This window comes from Bos javanicus, chromosome 5 (assembly GCF_032452875.1).
Source record: "Bos javanicus breed banteng chromosome 5, ARS-OSU_banteng_1.0, whole genome shotgun sequence".
In the NCBI taxonomy this organism is placed as follows: domain Eukaryota; kingdom Metazoa; phylum Chordata; class Mammalia; order Artiodactyla; family Bovidae; genus Bos; species Bos javanicus.
This window is the reverse complement of record NC_083872.1, coordinates 83,059,664-83,083,062: the sequence shown is the minus strand read 5'-3', so window position 1 is coordinate 83,083,062 and position 23,399 is coordinate 83,059,664. Positions and strand designations below refer to the sequence as shown.

The 23,399-nt window shown below is 44.5% G+C and overlaps 1 protein-coding gene across 3 annotated transcripts in view; it reads left to right on the top strand.

Annotated features, from left to right (window-relative positions):
- The first annotated feature begins 1,637 nt into the window (after nucleotides 1-1,637).
- The window catches only part of BMAL2 (basic helix-loop-helix ARNT like 2), a 97,697-nt gene continuing 75,935 nt past the window's right edge, over nucleotides 1,638-23,399 (top strand). Inside the window, exon 1 of one of the 3 annotated variants that reach the window (XM_061417563.1) lies at nucleotides 1,638-1,793. In XM_061417563.1, coding sequence (XP_061273547.1) covers nucleotides 1,763-1,793 — 31 coding nt within the window. In that variant the 5' untranslated portion in view covers nucleotides 1,638-1,762. The remainder of the gene's footprint in view (nucleotides 1,794-23,399) is intronic. The other 2 variants (XM_061417561.1, XM_061417562.1) reach the window with 2 other exon arrangements.

The window sequence follows — 23,399 nt, the reverse complement described above, 5'->3', positions numbered from 1 at the left end:
ACTCCTCTGTCCATGGGATTTCCCGGGCTAGAATACTGGAATGGGTTGCCATTTCCTTCTCCAAGGGATCTTCCAAATCCGGGGATCCAATGTGCGTCTCCCAAATTGCAAGCAGATTCTTTACCACTGAGCCGCCAGGGAAGCCCCTGTACTTTTTGCCCAGGATCCTAGAAATTCCACTTACCCATCAAAGTGGCATTGAACACATGTGCAATCTAAGAGTACCCCTCCTGCCCCCAAGTCTTGGTAAACCACCTCAAAACAGTGTACACTTGTCTGGAAAGCCAGGGTTTGAGCATGTTCAGGGAAACCTAGACCAGATCTTAAGAGTGTCTATCAGGCTGTCTGCGGAATTTTTCTTTCTGAGCCGACAGCACACGTTGGTGTCGGGGGACTTTGGTGTCGGTGGACTTCGGGTGGAGTTCCAAGTCAAAGTCAGGACTGGGATGTCTCAACAACGGTTTTTGATTAGGGATGTGTCTCCTTGTGTGTTATCCAGGGCAGCATCTCTTGCCACCTCCAGCAGGATAAAATCCGGGACCCACTTAAGGCTACATCAGTCTCTCTGCGTCTGCCTACTTCCGTTGGGAACACGCGTCCAACTCCCTCGTCCTAAGTAGCTCTCAGGACACACAAAGCAGCTAGTTACGACGCTGTAATGGAGAGTCCTGAAGGAAAAGTATTAGTTTTAGGCTGGTTGATGCAGAGCTTTGGTGTTTTCTCTGCTGTTCCTTCCCTCCACTACAAGACAAACTGTGACCAAGGAACCCTAGAGTCCTATGGGTGGGGAGCGAACCAGCGTACTCCGCGTATGATGAGGGGCTGACAAGTGGTCCCCAAAGAATCTTGCTTCTGGATTTACCCAACTGTCTCAGGACCCCAAACAGCTTCTTTGGCGATGTGAATGTTGGACCATAAAGAAGGCTGAGCGCTGAAGAACTGATGCTTTGAAACTGTGGTGCTGGAGAAGACTTGAGAGTTCCTGGGACTTCCAGGAGATCAAACTAGCCAATCCTAAAGGAAATCAACCCTGAATATTCATTGGAAGGACTGATGATCGAGCTCCAATACTTTGGCTACTTGATGCGAAGAGCCGACTCATTGGAAAAGACCCTGATGCTGGGAAAGACTGAGGGCAGGAGGAGAAGGGGACGACAGAGGATGAGATGGTTGGATGGCATCACCGACTCAATGGACATGAGTTTGAGCAAGCTCCGGGAGTTGGTGACGGACAGGGAAGCCCGGCGTGGTGCAGTCCATGGGTCGCAAAGGGTCGGACATGAGTTAGAGACTGAACAACAATCTCCCCCCACGGCTCTACCCCCCCCCCCCCCGCCCCCGCCACACACACACAAGGGGAACAACTCCACACTGCAGAACACCAGACAACGAATCTGGAAGTGATGGGGGAAACCTGCTTGAGACAGGCACGTTTCCAGCGAGGCTCCAGGCGCTGCTCTGCTGGCCTCCCCGCACTTCGCCTCCCTCCGCCGGGGTCGGCGGGCGGGGCTGCCGTGACTCCGCCCCGCACGGTCCCTTTCTCCCGCCCCCGGCCCGGCGGCGACTAGACCCCCGGGCGGGCGAGCCCCCGGCCGCAAGCTCCTGAACCCCGAGCTGCAGTGGGGCCACCGTTGCACCGGGCAGAGCCCCGCGGGTGCCTGCGCCCCGCCCCGGGGCGGCCGCCTGGGCTGGCTCAGCGCTGGCTCGGGGCTCTCCATGCTGCGGGCCCCGGGGCTGCGGAGCCGGCCGGGTGGCTTCTGCGATGGCGACGGAAGCGGAGGCGGCGGCGAGAGGTGAGGTTGCGGGCGAGGGGCTCCGGCTGCGGGAGTGGCGCCCGGGCCTGCCTGGATCGAGCGGCCGGTGCGCGAGGCCAGGTGGGCTCACTTTGTCTGGGGCTCTCCTCCGACCTCGCATCACTTCGGCGGGCTTGGGGGCCGAGGTCTGCCCTTGCGGCACAGGTGCTGCTCGGCGCCCAGAGCATCCTCGCCCGGAGCGGGAGGTGGGGGTTGACGCCAGCGATCGCTGCCGGCTTTCGAACTGCCCGCAGCCCCATTTCGCGGCCCCGGGTCGGACGTTTCAGCGAAGATGAGCTGGCAAGGGACCGTCCACCCAGCGATCTCGCTGGGGGCCCACTTCTCAGTCGGCAAGGATTGCTGCGCAGACTTCTTAGATTTCGTTTTTCCCCTTCATAAACCATTTGCTATTAGCCGTTGAAGGAGCTCGAGCTCTGCGATCCTCTCCCCTCTGAACTGGAAATTCTCACTTCTATTCCGTTCTTTAAAACCTGCCCAGCGGTGGATCTGGCAGGCGAGCGCGGGGAGGCAGGTCCCCCACATTTCTTATTCTTGAAAACCACAGATTGCACCGCAACAGTCCTCTGTCAGCGAGAGGCGGCTCTTGTGCCATTTCAGCACTAGGAAAGTCATCCGTGGAATTTGTTTCGTTTTATATTATTTTGGAGTTTTTGTGAATTGAGTTGGAAGCATTGCTACGTCTTTTTTCCTTTCTCTAGTGTTCTCTGGCGACATTCTCTGGTCTCTCATATGACTACTCATAATTATGGACTGATCATAAAGTATTTGTTACTTAAGACGGACAGGAGGCAGGAAAAAAACATGTAAATAACTAAAAGACTGGCAGAGAAAAGTTCAGGGAAGCAGTTTGTTAAATCTCCCCTTTCCTTTTAGAATATTGTGATGCGTTTAGATTCTTCTGGGAAATACAGCAATGAGAAGAGGTCTTTTGAAAATCTAATAGGGGATTTAGATCATGGGGAGGTTTCTGAAATTCTATCATTTGAATATTTGAAATCTTTCTGGTCTATATGAAGATGTGAGAAGGCACTGGTTTGAAAAGAGAAGGTAGTATTCATCATTTTAAGCCCAGAAATCCTGTTTTGGCTGTGACTGAACTCTGCCCTTTACTATGTCACCTGGGTTAAGTTACTTAGCATTAGTCTTTTCCTAAAGTGGGGATAATTTTAGTGTCTGTCTTATAGGATTGTTAGAATTAAATGAGATATAAATATATATATATTGTTTCATTTGGGTATGCTTTTATTACTGATAAAATTTAGCATAGAGGCTACAAGAGTCATTTTGGACAAAAGTTTTGCTTTAAGGTTTTGTAATAGTTTCAGCTCCTTGTTGTTCACCATTTCTCCCTAAAATGTCTTGTGTGGGTTTGTTTCTCTGCTTTTTTTTTTTTTTTCCCCCTAAGAAGAGCCTGGAGAGAAGCATCAGTGTTTCACATCCCTGTGATTTTGACTGATTTTTACCTCCCTTTTCCCTTCTCCTTTTTTTCTCCTGGCATTTACTGTCCCATGTTGGGCCATTGATGTCTGTGGACACTGGGTGTCTACATAAATGTCCACCTGGAATCTGCATCCTTGTTTCTGATACCGTATTTAAGCTCTAGACAGGGGATAGCTGTTAATGACATGCTTTGGCACAAATGGTGATGTCTCACTCAGTGTGTCTGAAACTGAGCCTGTCATCTCCCTCCTTATCCCAAATGGCTCTTCCTCCTGCCATAGTTGTGGTCCTCTCCTTTAATCCAGAAGTCTGAGAGTCTGTTTTACTTCCCCTTCTTCTATGCTCCCTAGGGTGACTACACAGACCTTAATTCTGCCCCATCTTCTCCACACTGCCATTGCTGGAGGTCACACTCTGATCACCCCTTATTTGGATGGCTGCTTCACTTCTGCCTTTGACTGGGCCTCCTGAACACCCACCTTCTGTCCTGGCACCAGGGCAATATCCTATCCCTCCTTTGATAGGATCTTCAGTAGCTCTCCATTCCTATGTTAAAAAAGTTCAAAGTTCTCAACCCACCATTCAAGTCTTTCAGGCATCTGACCAGCCTTTGCAGCCTCATCCTGAGTCCTACCTCTTCATCTTCCAGAGCTCCCTGTCTCCAAGCCTGTGTTCCTGTTTGAGAGCTCCTTGGACCGTTGCCTCTTTGCCCTGGCTCTGTAGTCTCCTTTGCCCCACTCACCCTTCTTTTTGCAACTGGCCCTTATGACCAATATACCCCTCTCCTTCTCTGGGCTAACTAGTTTTCTTGAAGATGTTTTTAAAGATATGCTATCCTTTAGGAAACATCTTACATCCTCCTCTATTAGCCAGAATATAGTTGAGGTGACTTTAGAGAGACTTAAACAAGAATTGTTCTATGTACATGAAAGCCTAACTAGAGAGTAGAGTGGCTCGCTCTATGAAGTTATCCAGGGGCTGTGTTCCTTCTTTGTTTTTAAAACATTTTTATTGGAGTCTAGTTGCCTTACAATGCTGTGTTTGTTTCTGCTGAGCAGCAAAAGTGAATCAGTTACACATATGCATATATCCACTGTTTTTCAGATTTCCTTCCCATTTAGGTCACCACGGAGCACTGAGTAGAGTTCCCTGTGCTATATAGTGGGTTCTCATTAGTTCTCTGTTTTATACATAGTAGTGTATGTCAATCCCAGTCTCCCACATATATTCCACTCCCCTTTGGGCTTCCAGGTGGCGCTAGTGGTAAAGAGTCCACATGCCAGTGCAGGAGACAAAAGAGATGTGAGTTCGATCCCTGCTTCAGGAAGATTCCCTGGAGAAGGGCATGGCAGTCCACTCCAGTACACTTCCCTGGAGAGTCACATGGACAGAGGAGCCTGGTGGGCTACAGTCCACAGGGTCCCAAAGAGTCAGACATGACTGAAGCAACTTAGCACACACCCCTTTGGTAAACATAAGTTTGTTCTCTACATCTGTGACTCTTTCCTTTGCAAATAAGTCCATCTGAGATATAAATGTATTTAAATATATATATCTATATACATATATATATATACTATATATATATAGTACTCCATAAATGTTAGCTTAATATAGTTGTTATTAATTTACAGCTTCAGTTTGCTTTCTGAAAGTAATGAATCTCGTGTCTATTAAGAAAGTATTGTTGCACTCAAGTGTGTTGTTGCAATCAAGTTAAAATTGGCCAAATATTTGGGCTTTTCTGAAAAAGAGGGGTATGAAAATACACCTGCTAATTCAAAATATGGCTTATACCAGGTAAGTCTTTATGATAAGTTTTTGGACAAAGAATTTATTGCTATTTAGCTGCATACCAGATGTTAACTTGGGGATGATCAAAATTAATCTTTTTTCAGTAAAAGGAACAAAGTCTCCACAGGGCCTCAGAGGGCCAGCGTTTATTGAGCTCCTATTATGTACCAGGCATTTCTTGACCTCATACCAGTCCTGTGATGTGGGTGATACCATATGCCTTTCATCAATGAGGTAAAAAAACTGAAGCTGTAGCCAGAAATTGACAAACAAACCTGAAGTTAAGCTCTGTGACTCCTGGCTGGGCTGCTCTTCTTTCTTTCCTGTCTGCTTGGATGGTTAATGGGCAGTGTGCTCACTGCCAGACACTCTGTCTAAAGAGGGAGAATTATTGTTGCAACTTCTCCCATTCCTGGAGGAAAAAAACAAAACAGGTCTCTATATCAGAATCCAGGGCCACAGGTTTTTCCCCCCTGGTGCAAAATCCCTCCATATTCCTTTTTCCTAGGCAGACTGACATCAGGCCTTCACAATAAAATGAAAATCAGGGAATTCTCTGGTGGACCAGTGGTTAGTGGTTAGGGCTCTGTTTCTACTGCAGGGGGCTTGGGTTCAATCCCTGGTCTGGGAACCAAGATCCCACATGTCATGCAGTGCAGCCCAAAGGGGGGAAAAATCTAATAATGGTGATATGGAAAAAAATCCCCATGGTTTGATTACACTGCTGAAAAAATTGAGGGAGCTGGTTTTGAAGATGGCCACCAAAAATCAGCTGGTACCTAACATGATTGCCTGGTCACTTGTTTTTGATGGGTTGATGGTAAACAACAAGATTAAGCAAGCTGCCATGCCAAGTGACTGGCACCTTCTGGTAAATGATTCCAGAATCCTTGGAGTTAGGGAGCAGGCATTCTCGGGAGAGCAGCACATGTCCCAAGGCTGATTGCCAGATTTGGTCTTGGGTCTAGGCATCCAAGGGGCAACTTTCTCGCCTTCCCTTCCCCCACTTTTTACCATCCCCTGTTTTCACCTGTGATGCTATCATACCCAACTCTTTTGAGGGGTAGTTCTGCAATTATGTAGTGGCTTAAATTCATTTTTGTGACTCAGATATCAAAAGTCACGTCCTAGTCCACTGTGCATAAACTACTCTTCTTGTCCTAGTCCTTCAGTCTGATGTGCGTTACTCAAGATAAACCAAGATGGGCCAAAAATGACTTTTGGCATGTTTTAGTGGGAGGAAAGCAAGAGGAAAAGAGAGAAAGGTGGAGGAGTGAGAGAGGAGGTTTGGAGTAAAGAGAGAGGAGGAGAGAGGGAAAGAGCTGCGGAGAAACATTGTTGAAGACGGAGGATGGAGAAGGTGGAGAAGGGGAGTGGAGAGGAACTGAGCCCCTGCGGCAGGTCGGGGGAGGGCTGAGGAGGGATGGAGGTGAGGAGAGGTGCAGGGGAGAAGGAAGGGTAGGGACTGCCACGCATTAGAGTTTGACTCCAGGAAAAAAAGAAATCTAATGTTTAAAATCCATTGGAAAGCCAAAATATTAGTAAACAGTGATTTCAGTATACTTTTTTCCTTGTGGAAAGACTTCTTGATTCTGAAAAGCGTGATCTGGACTTCCCCTCATGGTACAGTGGATAAGAATCCGCCTGCCAATGCAGGAGACATGGGTTCAATCCCTGGTCTGAGAAGATTCACTTGCCACAGAGCAATTAACGCCTGTGAGCCACAGATACCGAGCCTGACCTCTCGGGCTCGCAAGCCACAACTATTGAAGCCTGTGCACCCTAGAGCCTGCGCTCTGCAACAAGGGAAGTTTCCACAGTGAGAAGCCCACACATCACAATGAAGAGTAGCCCCCGTGCTCCACAACTAGAAAAAGCCCAGACAAAACCACAAAGAACCGCCAGCACAGACCAAAACAAATAGAAAAAGGAAAAGCACGATCTCTTTCTGTGTGGCGAATATTAATTAGAGCATCCTTTTGAAATCTCTTCCTTTGCGTAATGTTCAGAATATCGTAAACAAGATAATAAGATGTCATTCGACAGCCTTAATTTCAGTTGCCTTGAGCTGAAGACCTCGGTGCCTGGCATCCATCCCGGTGGTTAGTCAGCATCAGCACCACCAGGGTCTCAGTGAGCCAGCAAGAGGCAAGTGTCTCATCTACCTAACCCCCAGTTTTTAAACTTAAAATACTTTGAAACTAATTAAAATATTTAAATCAGTCTAGGTGTATAATATTAAAATTCTCATTTGAAAATACTTAATTGGTGGGCATGTCATTTGTCATTTATCTCAGTAAATTTCTGGGATTTCGTTTCTCTAGTTTTTAATCTTATGATTTAAACCTCTAGATCGTATCTTTACAGAAAGAGAGAAACAAAGAAGACTGAAGGAAAAGGAAATATAGAGAGAATCCTTCTTCCACTTAATCTGGTTTGCATTATTATAGTGAGGTGAAAGTGAAAGTTGCTCAGTCCTGTCCGACTCTTTTGTGACCCCATGGACTATACAGTCCATGGAATTCTCCAGGCCAGAATACTGGAGTGGGTAGCCATTCCTAGCTGTTCCCTTCTGCACGGGATCTTCCCAACCCAGGTCTCCTACATTGTCAGTGGATTCTTTACCAGCTGAGCCACAAGGGAAGCCCAGGTTTGCATTATAGGAGATTTACAATTGAGGGTTAAGATGATTGCTGTAAAACAGCAATTCCCAATACGTTCAAAATGTTTTACGTACAATATTTTATTGAATTTTTAAATGCTATTTTAAAATTAATTTTATTTAGTTATTGGCCCTACTCCACAGCATGTGGGATCGTTGTTCCTGGATGAAGGATTGAATTCAGGCCCCTTCAGTGGAAGCCCAGAGTCTTAACCACTGGACTGCAAGGGAAGTCCCATTACTTTTTTCACTTAGATAAGAAATACACTTTGCCCTCTGTTCCAAGCATAGCACAGGGGAAGTGGAGGACCATCCACTGGCTTGCTTGCTTAGCACATCTCCACTGCTTCTCCTTTACATGTCCTAGACAGTTATGTGAGGGAGTCTGCCCTCCCATGTATGGTCCAGGCCTCTCCTCAGGCTGTTGGCTGCTCCTAGACTGCCCTGTCCTCCCTCCAGATGGGCCTGTAAGGGGTCTCCTGTAGTTTTGAAGGCCAAGCTCCGGTGTCACTGTTTCCTCTACCCCTGGAACAGAAGAGCTGGTGCAGGAAAATGCATGAACTTTGGACCCAGTCGGAGTATGTGTGTGTACGTGCTCAGTTGTGTCCAACTCTTTGCAACCCCATGGACTGTAGCTCACCAGACTCTTCTGTCCGTGGAATTTTCCAGGCAAGAACACTGGAGTGGGTTTCCATTGCCTACTCCAGGAGTGGGAGTGTGGGTGCCAGTTAATACACTAGCTCTACGACCTTGACCAAATTATTTAACTTCTCTGAGCCCCAATTTCCTCATCTATAACATGGAGGTAAAAAATTACCTAACTTGAAGAGTCATGTGTCAATTAAATGAGACGATTCCAAGCTAGTGAAATCTGACCTTCAACAGATGAGTTTCCTTCTCCTCATGAACCCTTCCCAGAACTTCTCCTACCCACTGATGGAAATGATTCTTCCCTTCTATTTCCTCACTGTAGTTTTTGGTGTGCCTACGAGAACCCTGTGCCCACTTGCCATGGCTTATTTAGGTATGTATCTTAGCTCCATCCTTGGGTTGCACATCCCTGAGAGAGCAGGGTTGGACCTGGCTCATCTTTACAGTCTTCACCTCCTTGCACTTAGTTCAGTTCAGTTCAGTCGCTTAGTCATGTACGACTCTTTGCGACCCCATGCGTTGCAGCACGCCAGGCCTCCCTGTCCATCACCAACTCCTGGAGTTCACTCAAACTCAAATCCATCGAGTTAGTGGTGCCATCCAGCCATCTCATCCTCTGTCATCCCCTTTTCTTCCTGCCCCCCAATCCCTCCCAGCATCAGAGTCTTTTCCAACGAGTCAACTCTTCACATGAGGTGGCCAAAGTACTGGAGTTTCAGCTTTAGCATCATCATTCCTTCCAAAGAACACCCAGGACTGATCTCCTTTAAAATGGACTGGTTGGATCTCCTTGCAGTCCATGGGACTCTCAAGAGTCTTCTCCAACACCACAGTTCAAAGGCATCAATTCTTCGGTGCTCAGGTTTCTTCACAGTCCAACTTTCACATCCATACATGACCACTGGAAAAACCATAGCCTTGACTAGACAGACCTTTTTTGGCAAAGTAATGTTTCTGCTTTTTAATATGCTGTCTAGGTTGGTCATAACTTTCCTTCTTATTAAGTACCTAGCCAAGCTTTTTGATTGTAAGTGACTGTTGGTTTGAGGTGCTGACAGGGCTGGTTTATTCATAAAACATATTGCTGTTCTAGGCAAACAGAGATGAAGAAACAGATGAAACAAGCAGAAGGATTAAAGAGCTTATAAAAGGAGAGATGAAAAACAGCCAAATATGTGTTGTAAAGACAGAACCTAGCACAATCTATGGTTTAACTGCTAGGAGTGAGCCTCCCCACCCACACTTGGGAAGAATTATATCTAGTTTGTGGGGGAGTTGGCTTTCAGAGAAGGGGTCAAGTTTAGTATTGAAGGGTAGATAACTTGTGGAGGCAGCAAAGAGGGTCATCCACAACAGATTAGATGTGTGTGTATGGAAAATCGTCAGTGATGTGCTTGGAAGAACTGGTGCTGGTCTGGCTGGGAAAAGTGGGAAAGGAAGGACTGACCTGTCCTTGCCTTGTTAATGTCGCCCAGCACTGCCCTCCCACCCTGTGATGCGGCAGGACAGTTAATGTGGAAAACCGGAGTTACAGGCTCTGGAAGGAAAGATCCGTGCATCTTCTTTTTGGTCCCTGGCCAGCAAGAGACCAGTTCTGTCACCCTGAAATGTTACTTGCGGCATATTTCTGACCAGAAAGAAGAACATCAGAGGTCCTGGTTCCTGCCAGATGATAGTTATACGGTCTTAGCTTTCCCTCCAGGTGCATCTGGGCCACTACTTTTGCCCATCCTCTCTTCTCTGAAAAAAAGTAGCTGCTTCTATCTTTAAATCCATTTCACATTCTTTCTTCTTAAAACCATCACTAGTGCTGTCTCATTTGTTCCTGTTGCAGCCTGCTGGGAAGCAGGTTTCTGGACTTCCATCCTCTGTCCAGTGTAATGGCCACTGATGTCCTCCTCTTATGGACATGTGCTCCAGGTCTCCTTGCAGACCCTTCCTATGCAGCCCCAGGGTGCAAGACTGAACAGAACTATCAGCCTTGACTTCCAAAACAAGCAGTGAAGGTTTATAAACCAAAAGGACTCCATTGCCATGCACGTCTGAACACATTCCTAAAAGAGCACTCCTGTGTGTGATAACATCAGAAGATGTTTGTTGATTCAGACTCAGTGCAGAGGATCTCTGGCATAGAAGTTACTCAAAAGCAGAAACACTTATGTACATCAAAATACCTCTTCATCTTTTCTTCTTCGGAGAGGAGAAGAGAGGGAGAAGAGATTGTCATTGAGCCTGGATGGTACGAAAGTATAGGTATTTTATAGACAGATTGTAAAAAAGAGATCAGTATATGATGGGCAGAATTGAAATTGAACACTTTACAGAACAGAGATCAATATATGTTTAAATGAATAGAAGATTGTGACAATTAGTAATTGTTTTGTCAAAATCTAGAAAATAGTTTTGATTGAAAAATTGAACATGGTTGCCAGCTTTACGTTTATTTCTCTCCTCAACCTCCTGGGTAGAGAATCGGATTTCCTCTCTGACTTACATGGTACCCAAAGGTAGGCCATGCTCGCACTACTGTGGAGACAAACAATATGGCCTTCTAGGGAGGCCACCTCTTCTCTAATGAGTCATCCAGGCAACAACACTGACCTAGAAAAGAGAGACCAAACCCGATTTCCCACGCATCCTGGGGCTAGTGGCTTCTTTAGGACAATTCTCTTTTCTTTTCCTTTCAACTTGAGTTCAACTAGCACTTTTGGCCTGTCAGTTCCTTTCAGCAGTAACCATTGCTCCTTCTGGGACATGTGGGTCACAAACCGTGCAGCCTGAGCTTAGAAGAACATTCGAATTCACACCTCAACTTTCAGAAGACATCTAGGACAAATTCTTCATCAAGAGGTTTTTAAGTAATTTTTTGTTAGCTGCTTGTTTTGGAAGAAGAGCCTGAAGGCAGCTTTGGATTCGGATCATCATTGTAACTATGGTATGTTAATACATAAATAATATTAAAGTCATTAATGTCATGTTGGGTTTTATTACTTTTTAAACTCATACTGTGTTTCAGTTTGTAGGGCCTTAGCATTTTCTTATTGCAAAGTCAGTGCTTCTCCTCTCACCCCATTTTAAAGGGTCTTTCTTCTGTCTAGAATAATCACCACTGGGTGAAAAGATACATAAATACTTTGTGAACACTGATGAATTCTTTTTCTCAGAGTTAACTGAAGGTGTCTTATTTTGTCGATACGTTAGAGGTGAGGAACCATGATATCTTTTGTAGGTTCTGTATCAAATCTGACATATCAAGTCATGCCTGACTAGTATTGATCACAACGATAGTCTGCATCATGTTTTCTGTGTACTCATAACTTGCAAGAATTGTATTTGCCTGTGTAGCAGTGATGCGGGTATAGCTCATCAAAATTGTTTCTGTGCCTCTTGGAGAAACCTGCCAATGTTGAAAATGCTGAACCCTGCATTCTTCTTATTCTTGAAGATCAATCAGTCCTGGACCAAGTTAGGGGAATTTTCTGTTTCAGTGTGGAACAAATTCTGATGAGCTGCTTTTTCTTGCTCTTGCCCATCCCTGGGTTAAGTTATAATGCCTATGAAAGGTTGGCCTTTTCTGGAATAGTCATCATCAGGAAAGCATTGTTAGGTGCTTGTATCACTCTGATTACATTCTGCATCACAACTGAATTGGTTCCCAAGACTCTGATTTCCTTATAGTCATCATGGGTGTTTCTGTTCCCTCTTTGCCCCATTTCAAAAGCTTAGCATGGATGATTCTCACCTTTTGGTTCTTCTAAATAGTTAATAATTCTTAACATCTACTATGTGCTAGTTCTCTAAATGCTTTACATGGTATAATTCACAAATCTTCAGCAAATCTATAAAATAGGTACTATTATTGTTTCATGTTTCTTTTTTAAAAATTATTTTTAATTGGAAGAGAATTGCTTTACAATATTGTGTTGTTTCTTCTATACATTAACATGCATCAGCTATAGGTATACATATGCTTCCTCCCTCTTAAACCTTCCTCCCACCTCCCACCTCATCCCACCCCTCTAGGTGGTCACAGAGCACCGTAATTGACTTCCCTGCCTCACACAGCAAATTCCCACTGGCCATCAATCTTACGCATGGTTATGTACATATTTCTTTTTTTGGCTGCACAGCATGGCACATGGGATCTTAGTTTCCCAACCTGGGATGGAACCTGTGCCCCTTGCATTGGAAGCATGGAGTCATAACCATTGGACTGCCAAGGAAGTCCCTGTTTCATATTTCTCATGAAGAAACTGAGACACAGAGATTTTAAGTACCTTCCCCAAGGTAAAGTTTCCATAGTAAGTAGCTGAACCAGGATCAGAACCCAAACAGACTGGCCTCCAGAGCTTTTGTCCTTGTCTGCCATGACTGCTAGACCTCTGGGAAAGTGAAAGTAAATGTTAGTCACTCAGTCATCTCCGATTCTATGTGAGCCCATGGATTGTAGCCAACTGGGTTCCTCTGTCCATGGAATTCTCCAGGCAAGAATACTGGAGTGGATTGCTATTTCTTCCTCCAGGGGATCTTCCCAACCCAGGGATCAAACCCAAGTCTCCTGCACTGCAGGTGGATACTATACTGTCTGAGTCACCAGGGAAGCCTATAGATCTCTGGAGGAGGTGGCATTTCTGCGATGTGCTGATGTCTAAAATTGAACTTCTTTGAGGAGGGAGTGTGGAATATTGGCCTTTTTTGGCTTTGAGAAAATCTGAGCTCTCTCATCTTATAATTATGTCATCTTTGGCATGTGTATCAGTCAGGGTTCAACCAGAGGAGCAGAACCAATAGGGGATATGTATAGTGAGAGATTTATTACAAGGAAGTGGCTTGTGCCAATGCGAGGTCAGGCCACAGGACTGGAGTTCGTAGGGCCAGCCATCAGGAAAGGTGGGCTGGAGCTCTCAGGCACAGGCTGAAGCAGCTATCCATAAGTGGAGTTTCTTCTTCTTTAGGGAAACCTGGTGGGGAAGAATTCACCAGGAATGCAGGATACCCAGGTTCAATCCCTGGGTCTGGAAGAACCCCTGGAGAAAGGAATGGCAAGCTACTCCAGTATTCTTACCTGGAGAATTCCATGGCCAGAGAAGCCTGCCGGGCTACAGTTCGTGGGGTGGCAGAGATGGACACAACTTAGTGACTAACACTTTCACTTTTGCTTTCACTTTCAGCTGTGTTTTTAAGGCTTTCAACTGATTAAATCAGCTCCACCCAGATTGTCTAGGATAACTCTAAATCAAGGGTCTCTAACCCCTGGGGTGTGGACCGGTACTGGTCCAAGGTCTGTTAAGAACCAGGACTCACAGCAGAAGGTGAGTTAGGGTGAGCGAGTGAAGCTTCACCTGCTGCTCCCATCAATCACATTACTGCCCAAACCATGCCTGCCCCCTGTACATGGAAAATTGTCTTCCATGAAACTGGTTCCTGGTGTCAAAAAGGCTGGGGATTACTGCTCTAGATAACCCAGCCCTGACTCTAACCCTGACCCTAATCTAGGACAGTTTCCCCAGTTAAGGACAACTGATTATGGGATTTAATCACAGCTACAAAATACAGCAACACTTAGATTCATATCTAACTGAGTGCCTGAGGACTGTAGCCAGCCAGGTTAACACAAAGACCATCACAGTAAGTGACTTCATTTCTGTGAACCTGTTTCCTCACATGGTAAACCCTCACCATAGGGCTGTTATGAGGATTGTGCAAAATTAGGTATAAAAAGATTACTGCCTGGTGTGTAAGGATTCAGTGCAAGATTATTAATTGGTGGTGGTGGAAGTGGGGCTGGTGACAGTGGCAGCCGCTGTGGTCTCACTAATGGCTTCATCCCCCCTTTTGTCTCTCCTGTTCAGTCTGGTTCACTGCCGTGGTTGCTGCCTAATTGACATTCCTGCCTAAAATCTCTTATCCATCTTTGTTTTTTTTCTGAAGACCATATTGGAGGCTTAAAGTAACTCTCTACTCTCCATCTTTGGAGAAGATGTCTTCCTGAAATCCAGACCCACTGTGTTTATAGCATTCCCCAACATTTTGGTGCAACGGTGTAACTCCCCTTGCTTGCTTAAAGCTTGTGGAAGGGAGAACTTCCTCTCCCAGTGGCACTGTTGTGGTTTTTAAAAACCTTTTCTGCAGTGATTGAGTGGGAAATGAATGAGAACTATTCCTCCAAAAGAGGCTATTGTATTTAAGTACTGTTTTGCTTTTATAATTAATTAATTAGTTTTGGCAGTGCTGGGTCTTCGTTGCTGCACTCTGGCCTTCTCTAGTCGTGGAGATGGTGTGGTGCGTGGACTTCTCATTGCAGTGGCTTCTTTTGTTGCAGAGCACAGGCTCTAGAGCACACAGGCTTCAATAGATGTGGCTCACAGTCTGAGCTGCCCCAAGACATGTGGAATCCTCTCTGACTAGGAACTGAACCCATGTCCCCTGCATTGGCAGGCAGGTTCTTAACCACTGGACCAGAAAAGTCCCTGTTTCTGTTTCTTTTATTGAAACTGTAGTGTAACACACAGCTAGGTGTCTTGTTTCTGAACCTCAGTTTCCTCCACTGTAAGGTGAATGAATTGGACAAGATGGTTTCTTTTGTTCCTTTTCCCTCCTCTTAACCTTTTATTACAAGTTAAAATCAGATATATCTATATTTTAGGGTTTTCTCCAAATACTTTATAATAATTTTTATCTTTGTGAACAAAGTTTTTCTTCCCTCAGATCAAAAGAGAACCTTAAAAGGCAATACTTTGTTATAGTTGAATCAAATAGTACATAAAGAATTAGCCAAGAGAATTTTCCACTTCCCCACTCCATCAGATGAGAAACAACACATTAACGAATGAACTTAGGAACTGTGAAAATCTATAGGCATTGAATGTCATCCAGAAAGTGAGTGGGCTACATACCTTAACACTTTAAGATCATGTACCAGATTTTATTCACTGAAATTCATAAATGATACCTTTCCCCAATAGTTTGTCCTTTTTCTCCATTTCACTGCATCACCAGCAGCATGCAAGCTGGTTAAAAACAGTTGAACCCCAGGATACACAGCAGGATTGATTAAATTTCCAGTTCCATGAGGAATAAGTCTCTGGTCGCCATGTATTCCCAGCCTCTAGAGCATGGTGTCCGCTTTGTAGTAGCTCGGTGAATATGTACTGATGGCATGATATGCAGATGTCTTGGGATCACAGCTGACAGATTCTGCTCATCAGGTGACTAGCCCAATAGGGACTAGACTAGCTCTTCTCCTTCCATGCCCTTTCTACCTGTTGTACCTACTGTGCTGCAAACTGGGGAACTGGTTTTTGGGTTCATTCTAAGGTTTGGAAGCTCTAAAGTTTCTATCACTCTGTATCCTGCTTCTCCCATTCACACCTATGCAATTGGTTTGTGTTCCACCCTGAATGCTGCACCCTCATGATCAGATATGGAGAACCTTGCAGGAAATCCAGGACACCTTCTTATTTTAAAGCCATTTTTAGTACCTAGTCTGATAGGAATGGTGTAAGCAAATCCATGTCTCACCTCACATGTGCTCTGGAATATAAATGCCTTTTGTGCAGAGCAGGTCTGGGAGAGCCTCGACCCCTCCTTCCAAGTAGGAGGGATTTGTCATGTAGGAAACCAGATTCCCCTTTGGCCCATTTTAAGGCAGAAGGCTCAAGATAGCCCATGCAATGAACACAACTTCATCCCCACAGCTCCTGACACCCTTGCATTGTTCACTATCCTACTTCCAGACTGCTTCTCCACCCCAAAGTGGATCCTTTCTCCTATTTGCTGAGTGCTTGTCTGAGCCCACTATAGCATTCCTATCTCTTCCCTAGGGTCAACCTTGTGCTCACCTTTGTGACTCTGACTTGGGCCTCACTTTGCCTACGCTTTATTTGGTCACAGTGAATAACTCCCTCCTTTCCCCCTCCCTTTTTCTTGCTCAACACACCATCCAGACATTTGGTTTGAAAATGTAAATGTCATGCTGGTCACTTTTGCAGATGGCATATTTTGAGGAGGCTTAGTCAATCTGGTAGATAGAATCTGAATCCAAAAAGATGTTGATAGGATGATATCAAAGAAGATGAAACTTAACAGCCAAAAAAAGGGCCAGCATCTAAGTGTAAAACAAAATGCACGTCTTTAAAATGATAAAGGTGTGACTTAACAACAGCCTGTAGAAAAGACAAGTTCAGATTTACTCCAAAAAAGCCCTGTTGGGAGTCAGGAGCCCCTCCTACATCAATGTGTGGCTGTATGATAAAGGGCAAGGAACTGAATCAACTATGAGACTCTGTTTCTTTCTTGGAAAAAGAGGGAGCTATACTGCATCATCTCTCATGTCAGTTACAGTTCTAAAATTACATAAACAAATGAATCAACAGTTTAAAGTGAAGGCCCCATATGTAAACTAAAAGCTAATGCAGTCTTATAAATAGTGAGAGTATAATCAGAACCTTATCCATCAAAGTTCTGTTCTCCTCTCTGTGGACTAGACAGCTCTTGGATGTTGAATACCAATCACACCACACGTCAAAGTATTTTTAACCTAAGTATATTCAGAAGAAAGCTAGCTAGTGATAAGGCAACCTATGGGTAATGTTTGAAAGGATCACATGGTTTGGTTTAGATGAGAGACAGATTTAAGACAAGGGTGTGAATATTATGGTTAGCCATCAAAGCTTGAGTTCTATGCTCTATACACTTTGAGAAGGAAATGGCAAGCCACCCCAGTATTCTTGCCTGGAGAATCCCATGGGCAGAAAAGCCTGGCAGGCTACAGCCTTGCATCCATGGGGTTGCAAGAGTTGGACATGACTTAGTGACTAAAGCAACCAACCATTCTCCATACAAATTGTCTAAGCTGCCACCTTCTTCCTGAAGACTTTACGGAGTGCTGTGACCCAGATTTCTCGAAAGACACCTTCCATTCTACCTTTCATTTGGGTATGTCTATACTTATTGGGCTTCCCAGGTAGCACTAGTGGTAAAGAACCTGCATGCCAATGAAGGGGACACATAACAGATGTGGGTTCAGTCCTTGGTTTGGGAAGATCCCCTGGAGGACAGCATGGCAATCCACTCCAGTATTCTTGCCTGGAGAATCCCATGGACAGAAGAACCTGGTGGGATACAGTCCTTAGGGTTGCAAAGAGTCAGACATGACTGAAGTGACTTAGCATGCTTATTCTTATCTGGCTGAACTCTTTGAGGGTGAATGGCATGTCATACTTATCCTTGCATCCTCTCTAGCTTCTAATGCAGTGCCTTGCAGCTGAACTGAAACTTATTAGACTTATCAGAAATGGAGATGATGGATAGAAATTATAGAGAGACTTTTTGGCCTTCCAAGAAGTAAACTTTTCAAATAATAAAAATGTCTTAAAAGTACATGGATAACTATGTAATTCATTGCACAACCTGTTCTTTAGAATGGATAGTTTGCTGCTGCTACTGCTGCTAAGTCGCTTCAGTTGTGTCCGACTCTATGCGACCCTATGGACAGCAGCCCACCAGGCTCCTCCATCCACAGGATTCTCTAGGCAAGAATACTGGAGTGGGTTGCCATTTCCTTCTCCAATTCATGAAAGTGAAAAGTGAAAGTGAAGTCACTCAGTGGTGTCCAACCCTCAGCGACCCCATGGATAGTTTAAAAGGTGCTAATTGTTGGTGAGAATGGAGCAGCTGGAAGTCAGACTGACACTGGTGGAAATGTGAAAAGGCACAACCGCTTAGGGACACAGTTTGGCCGTTTTCCCAAAAACATGTACCTACCTTGCAACTCAGTCATTCTATGTCTATGAATTTACCCAAGATAAATGAAAACATTGCCTACACAAAGATTGGTACACAAATATTTGTAGCAGCCTTATTTACAATAGCCTCCAATTGGAAATAAGCCAAATGGCCATCCACAAATGAATTAAATGGATAAACAAAAGATGATGCCAACTCAATAGAACATACATCAACAATAAGACCATACAACAACATGGATGAATCTCAAAACGTTATGAGGGAAAGAAGCCCAACTCAAAAGAATATGTCATATGATTCCATTTATATGAAGTCTAGACAATGCAGACAAATGGTCAAAAACAAGTCACATTTGCCTTGAATTGGGGTAGACGGAAGGGCATGGGAAGCATTTTCCCAGTGTTTTCACATCTTAATTTTATGGTGGTTTTGATATATAGAAATTTTAACTTTTTAATGTAGTAATTTCCTTCCCAGTTTTTACATTTGGTATCATACTTTAAAAGTCCTCACTATCACTTCATGGGAAATAGATGGGGAAACAGTGGAAACAGCGTCATACTTTATTTTGGGGGGCTCCAAAATCACTGCAGATGGTGATTGCAGCCATGAAATTAAAAGACGCTTACTCCTTGGAAGGAATGTCATGACCAACCTAGATAGCATATTAAAAAGCAGAGACATTACTTTGCCAACAAAGGTCCGTTTAGCCAAGGCTATGGTTTTTCCAGTGGTCATGTATGGATATGAGAGTTGGACTGTGAAGAAACCTGAGCGCCGAAGAATTGATGCTTTTAACTGTGGTGTTGGAGAAGACTCTTAAGAGTCCCTTTGACTGCAAGGAGATCCAACCAGTCCATTCTGAAGGAGATCAGCCCTGGGATTTCTTTGGAAGGAATAATGCTAAAGCTGAAACTCCAGTACTTTGGCCACCTCATGTGAAGAGTTGACTCATTGGAAAAGACTCTGATGCTGGGAGGGATTGGGGGCAGGAGGAGAAGGGGACGACAGAGGATGAGATGGCTGGCGGTATCACTGACTCAATGGACATGAATTTAAGTGAACTCTGGGAGTCGGTGATGGACAGGGAGGCCTGGCATGCTACGATTCATGGGTTCGCAAAGAGTGGGACACGACTGAACGACTGAACTGAACTGAACTGAAGGATTTGACCTGATACTAGGTATTGAATATTCCATCATTTCCTCAATTACTGAATGTGGGTGGTATATCAAGGATTATGTTAAACTAATACAAACTTAGTCTCTGGCCTCAAGGAGCTATGTCTGGTGAGAGAGATGGACTGGTGATGAGATAGTTACAGTGAAGTGAGATCAGCTCAATGATGGTGTCAATTACAAGGTGCTACTGGATTACAGGCATTTCCAGTTATGGGCATGCCTGGAGAAGAGAGCCAGGGAGCACTGTGACATGACTGGGGACTGTCACTTCGTGCCCTGTGGCTGCTGCCACAGGTCATGAATAAGAGAGTGGCATGGAATCTGGCTCATAGGGACTTTTATTTCATGTCATCTTAAATTCAGTGGGGAGCTAAACGCCTGAAACTAACACAACATTATAAGTCAACTATACTTCAGTTAAGAAAATTCAGTGGGGAGCCACAGTTGAGTTTTGAGCAATGGAATGGAATACTCAAGGTATTGGGCAGTGATCATACTGCTGCTGCTGCTAAGTCGCTTCAGTCGTGTCTGACTCTGTGAGACCCAGTAGACGGCAGCCCACCAGGCTCCCCAGTCCCTGGGATTCTCTAGGCAAGAACACTGGAGTGGGTTGCCATTCCCTTCTCCAGGGGATCTTCCCAACCCAGGGATTGAACCCAGGTCTCCATTATAGCCAGGTCGCCATTAAAGACTGCATTACAGGCAGTCTTTACGGTCTGAGCCAGTAATTCCAGCCAGATATTCCCAGTGCATATAAAAGTTATACTCTACTGTAATCTAAGTGTACAATAGCATTATGTCTAAAAATATGTACATACCTTAATTTTGAAACACTTTATTGTTAAAAAAAAATACTAACCATCATCTGGTCCTTCAGTGAATCATGATCTTGCAATAGCAACATCAAAGATCCTGATCACAGAGCACTGTGACAAATATAATAATAATGAAAAAGTTTGAAATATTGTGAGAATTACCAAAAATGTGATGCGGGGACATGAAATGAGCTATTGGGGAAATGGCATTGATGACTTGCCCATTCAAGGTTGCCACAATTTGTAAAACAAACAAACAAAAACAACACAAGATCTGGGAAGTGGAATAAAATGAGGTATGCCTGTACCTTCATTTAGGTTTTCTGTTTATTCAGCCCTCTTCTATCCTTATTTTAATCACCGCCCCCACCCCCCACCTCCAGGAGGCTGCCCCTTGTGTTCTGACATTTTCCTCTCCTGCCATCTCCTGATGTCATCCTGGGCGACTTTGGTCTTTCTTCTCTTTCCCAATGCATCTCATCTTCACTGCACTGCAGCGCCTCCTTGGGCACATCTTGTGTGTGTATTTGTACTCAGTCATGTCTGACTCGTTTGCAACCTCATGGCCTGAAGACCACCAGTCTCCTCTGTCCATGAGATTTCCCAGGCAAGAATACTGAAGCGGGTTGCCATTTCCCACTCCAGGGGATCTTCCCACATCTCCTGCATTGACAGGTGGATTCTTTACCAGTGCACCACCTGGGCCATCCCTGGGCACCTCTTACTTGGCTCTTGAATCAGCTGCAAATGCTTTACCTCTGAACTTTTCCCTACTGACCATGGTCTTGTATTTTTATGACTCTCACACAAACATTCTAGCCACCTGCCTATTCTTTCAACCTCTTCTGGTGTCTCCTTCTTTCTTACCCATCATGTACTCTGTGACACACTATTTTACTATTGTTGTCCCTTGAATAACAGCGAGGGTTGGGGCATTGACCCCCAATATGATAAAAAAATCCATGTGTAACTTTAGAGTCTGCTATCTGTATCCATGGTTCTGCATCCATGGATTCAACTAACTGCAAACTGTTTAATACCCTGGTATGTCTTTAGTGAAAGAAATCTGAGTATAAGTAAACCTCTGCATTTCAAGCCCATGTTGTTCAACAGTCAATTGCTGAATGTTGTAGATATTACTTATTCCTTTTCTTGACTTTCTGCATAACTCCCTAGAAATTGACTGATCTTGGGCCAGTAAAGCCACCTCTTTTCTCTGCTTTGGTTCTCCAGCTTTTAGACATCTTGCTACTTTTGAAGTCAAGGCCAAGAGAATAGAATTTCCTCCCTCTAGTTTATGTAGGAGAAGTGAATTTTTCTGTGATACATTGATGTTGTATCATTGTTAGGTGGGACCCTAATTCTCATGTGAAAGGTTGTTGATTTTTCCATGTCCATGCTTGGCAGCAAAGCCTTATTTTCCCAGCCAGGCTGGAATAGCTTTGAGTACAACCTTCATTACAGAAATAAATAGGAACCCATGTAAGAAGTGAGCCATTCAGGTTGGGCATATGTGGACTGCATTAAGATGAAACTTATAGCTTATAATGGGAAACTAGTTCCTGGAAAACAGTGCAAATGTGCCTCCTGCTTTAGTGATAACTAGCCAAGAAATGTAGGGGACTGAGATGCAGTGTTAGGGAACTTCACTAGCTCTCTGGTACCTGGAAATCAAGTTCAAACTGCTTAGTGAGACATACAAGGCCCCCCACAAACTAACACAGTCTATTCTTCCAGCTTGATCTCCTGTTTCATGCTATATCCAGCCATATTGATCTACTTACTGTTTTCTAATTGTTGTTGTTCAGTAGCTCAGTCGTGTCTAACTCAGTCTTTGTGACTTCATGGACTGCAGCATGCCAGGCTTCCCTGTCCTTCACCATCTCCTGGAGTTTGCTCAAACTCATCGAGTCGGTGATGCCATCTAACCATCTCGTCCTCTGTTGTCCCCTTCTCCTCCTGCGTTCAATTTTTTTCCAGCATCAGGCTCTTTTCCTGAGTTGGCTCTTCCCATCAGGTGGCCAAAGTACTGGAGCTTCAGCTTCATCATCAGTCCTTCCATTGATTTCCTTCAGGATTGACTGGTTTGATCTCCTTGCTGTCCAAGCGACTCTCAAGTCTTCTCCAGCACCACAGTTTGAAGGCATCAATTCTTCAGTGCTCAGCCATTTTTATTGTCCAGCTCTCACATCCGTACATGACTACTGGAAAAATCATGCATGCTTGCTAAGTCGCTTCAGTCATGTCACTAGCTCTTTGTTGACCCTATGCAGTAGCCTGCCAGACTCCTCTGTCCATCGGATTTTCCAAGCAAGAATCAGGAGTGGGTTGCCATTTCCTCCTCCAGGGCTTATAGTTTTGACTATACAGACCTTTGTAGGCAAAGTACTATCTCTGCTTTTTAATATATTATCTAGGTTTGTCATTGCTTTTCTTCCAAAGAGCAAGTGCCTTTTAATTTCATGGCTGCAGTCACCATCTACAGTGATTTTGGAGCCCAAGAAAGTGAAATCTGTCACTTTTCCTATTGTTTTTCCATCTACTTGCCATGAAGTGATGGGACCAGATGCCATGATCTTAGATTTTTGAATGTTGAGCTTTACGCCAGATTTTTCACTTTCCTCTTTCACCTTCATCAAGAGACTCTTTAATTCCTCTTTGCTCTCTGCTATAAGGGTGGTGTCATCTGTGTATCTGAGGTTATTGATATTTCTCCTAGCAATCTTGATTTTAGATTGTGCTTCATCCAGCCCAACATTTTACACGATGTACTCTGCATATACATTAAATAAGCAGGGTGACAGTACACAGCCTTGAGGTACTCCTTTTCCTATTTGGGACCAGTCTGTTGTTCCATGTCAGGTTCTAACTGTTGGTTCTTGACCTGCATACAGGTTTCTCAGTAGGTAGGGGAGGTGATCTGGTATTCCCATCTCTTAAGAATTTTCTACAGTTTGTTGTGATCTACACAGTCAAAGGCTTTAGCATAATCAATGTTTTTCTGAAACTCTCTTACTTTCTCTATGATCCAACAGATGTTGGCAATTTGATCTCTGGTTCCTCTGCCTTTTCTCTATCCAGCTTGAACATCTGGAAGTTCATGGTTCACATATTGCTGAAGCCTAGCATGAAGGGTTTTGAGCATTACTTTGCTAGCATGTGAAATGAGTGCAATTGTGTGGTAGCTTGAACATTCTTTGGCACTAGCCTTCTTTGGGATTGGAATGAAAACTGACCTTTTCCAGTCCTGTGGCCACTGCTGAGTTTTCCAAATTTGCTGGCATATTGAGTGCAG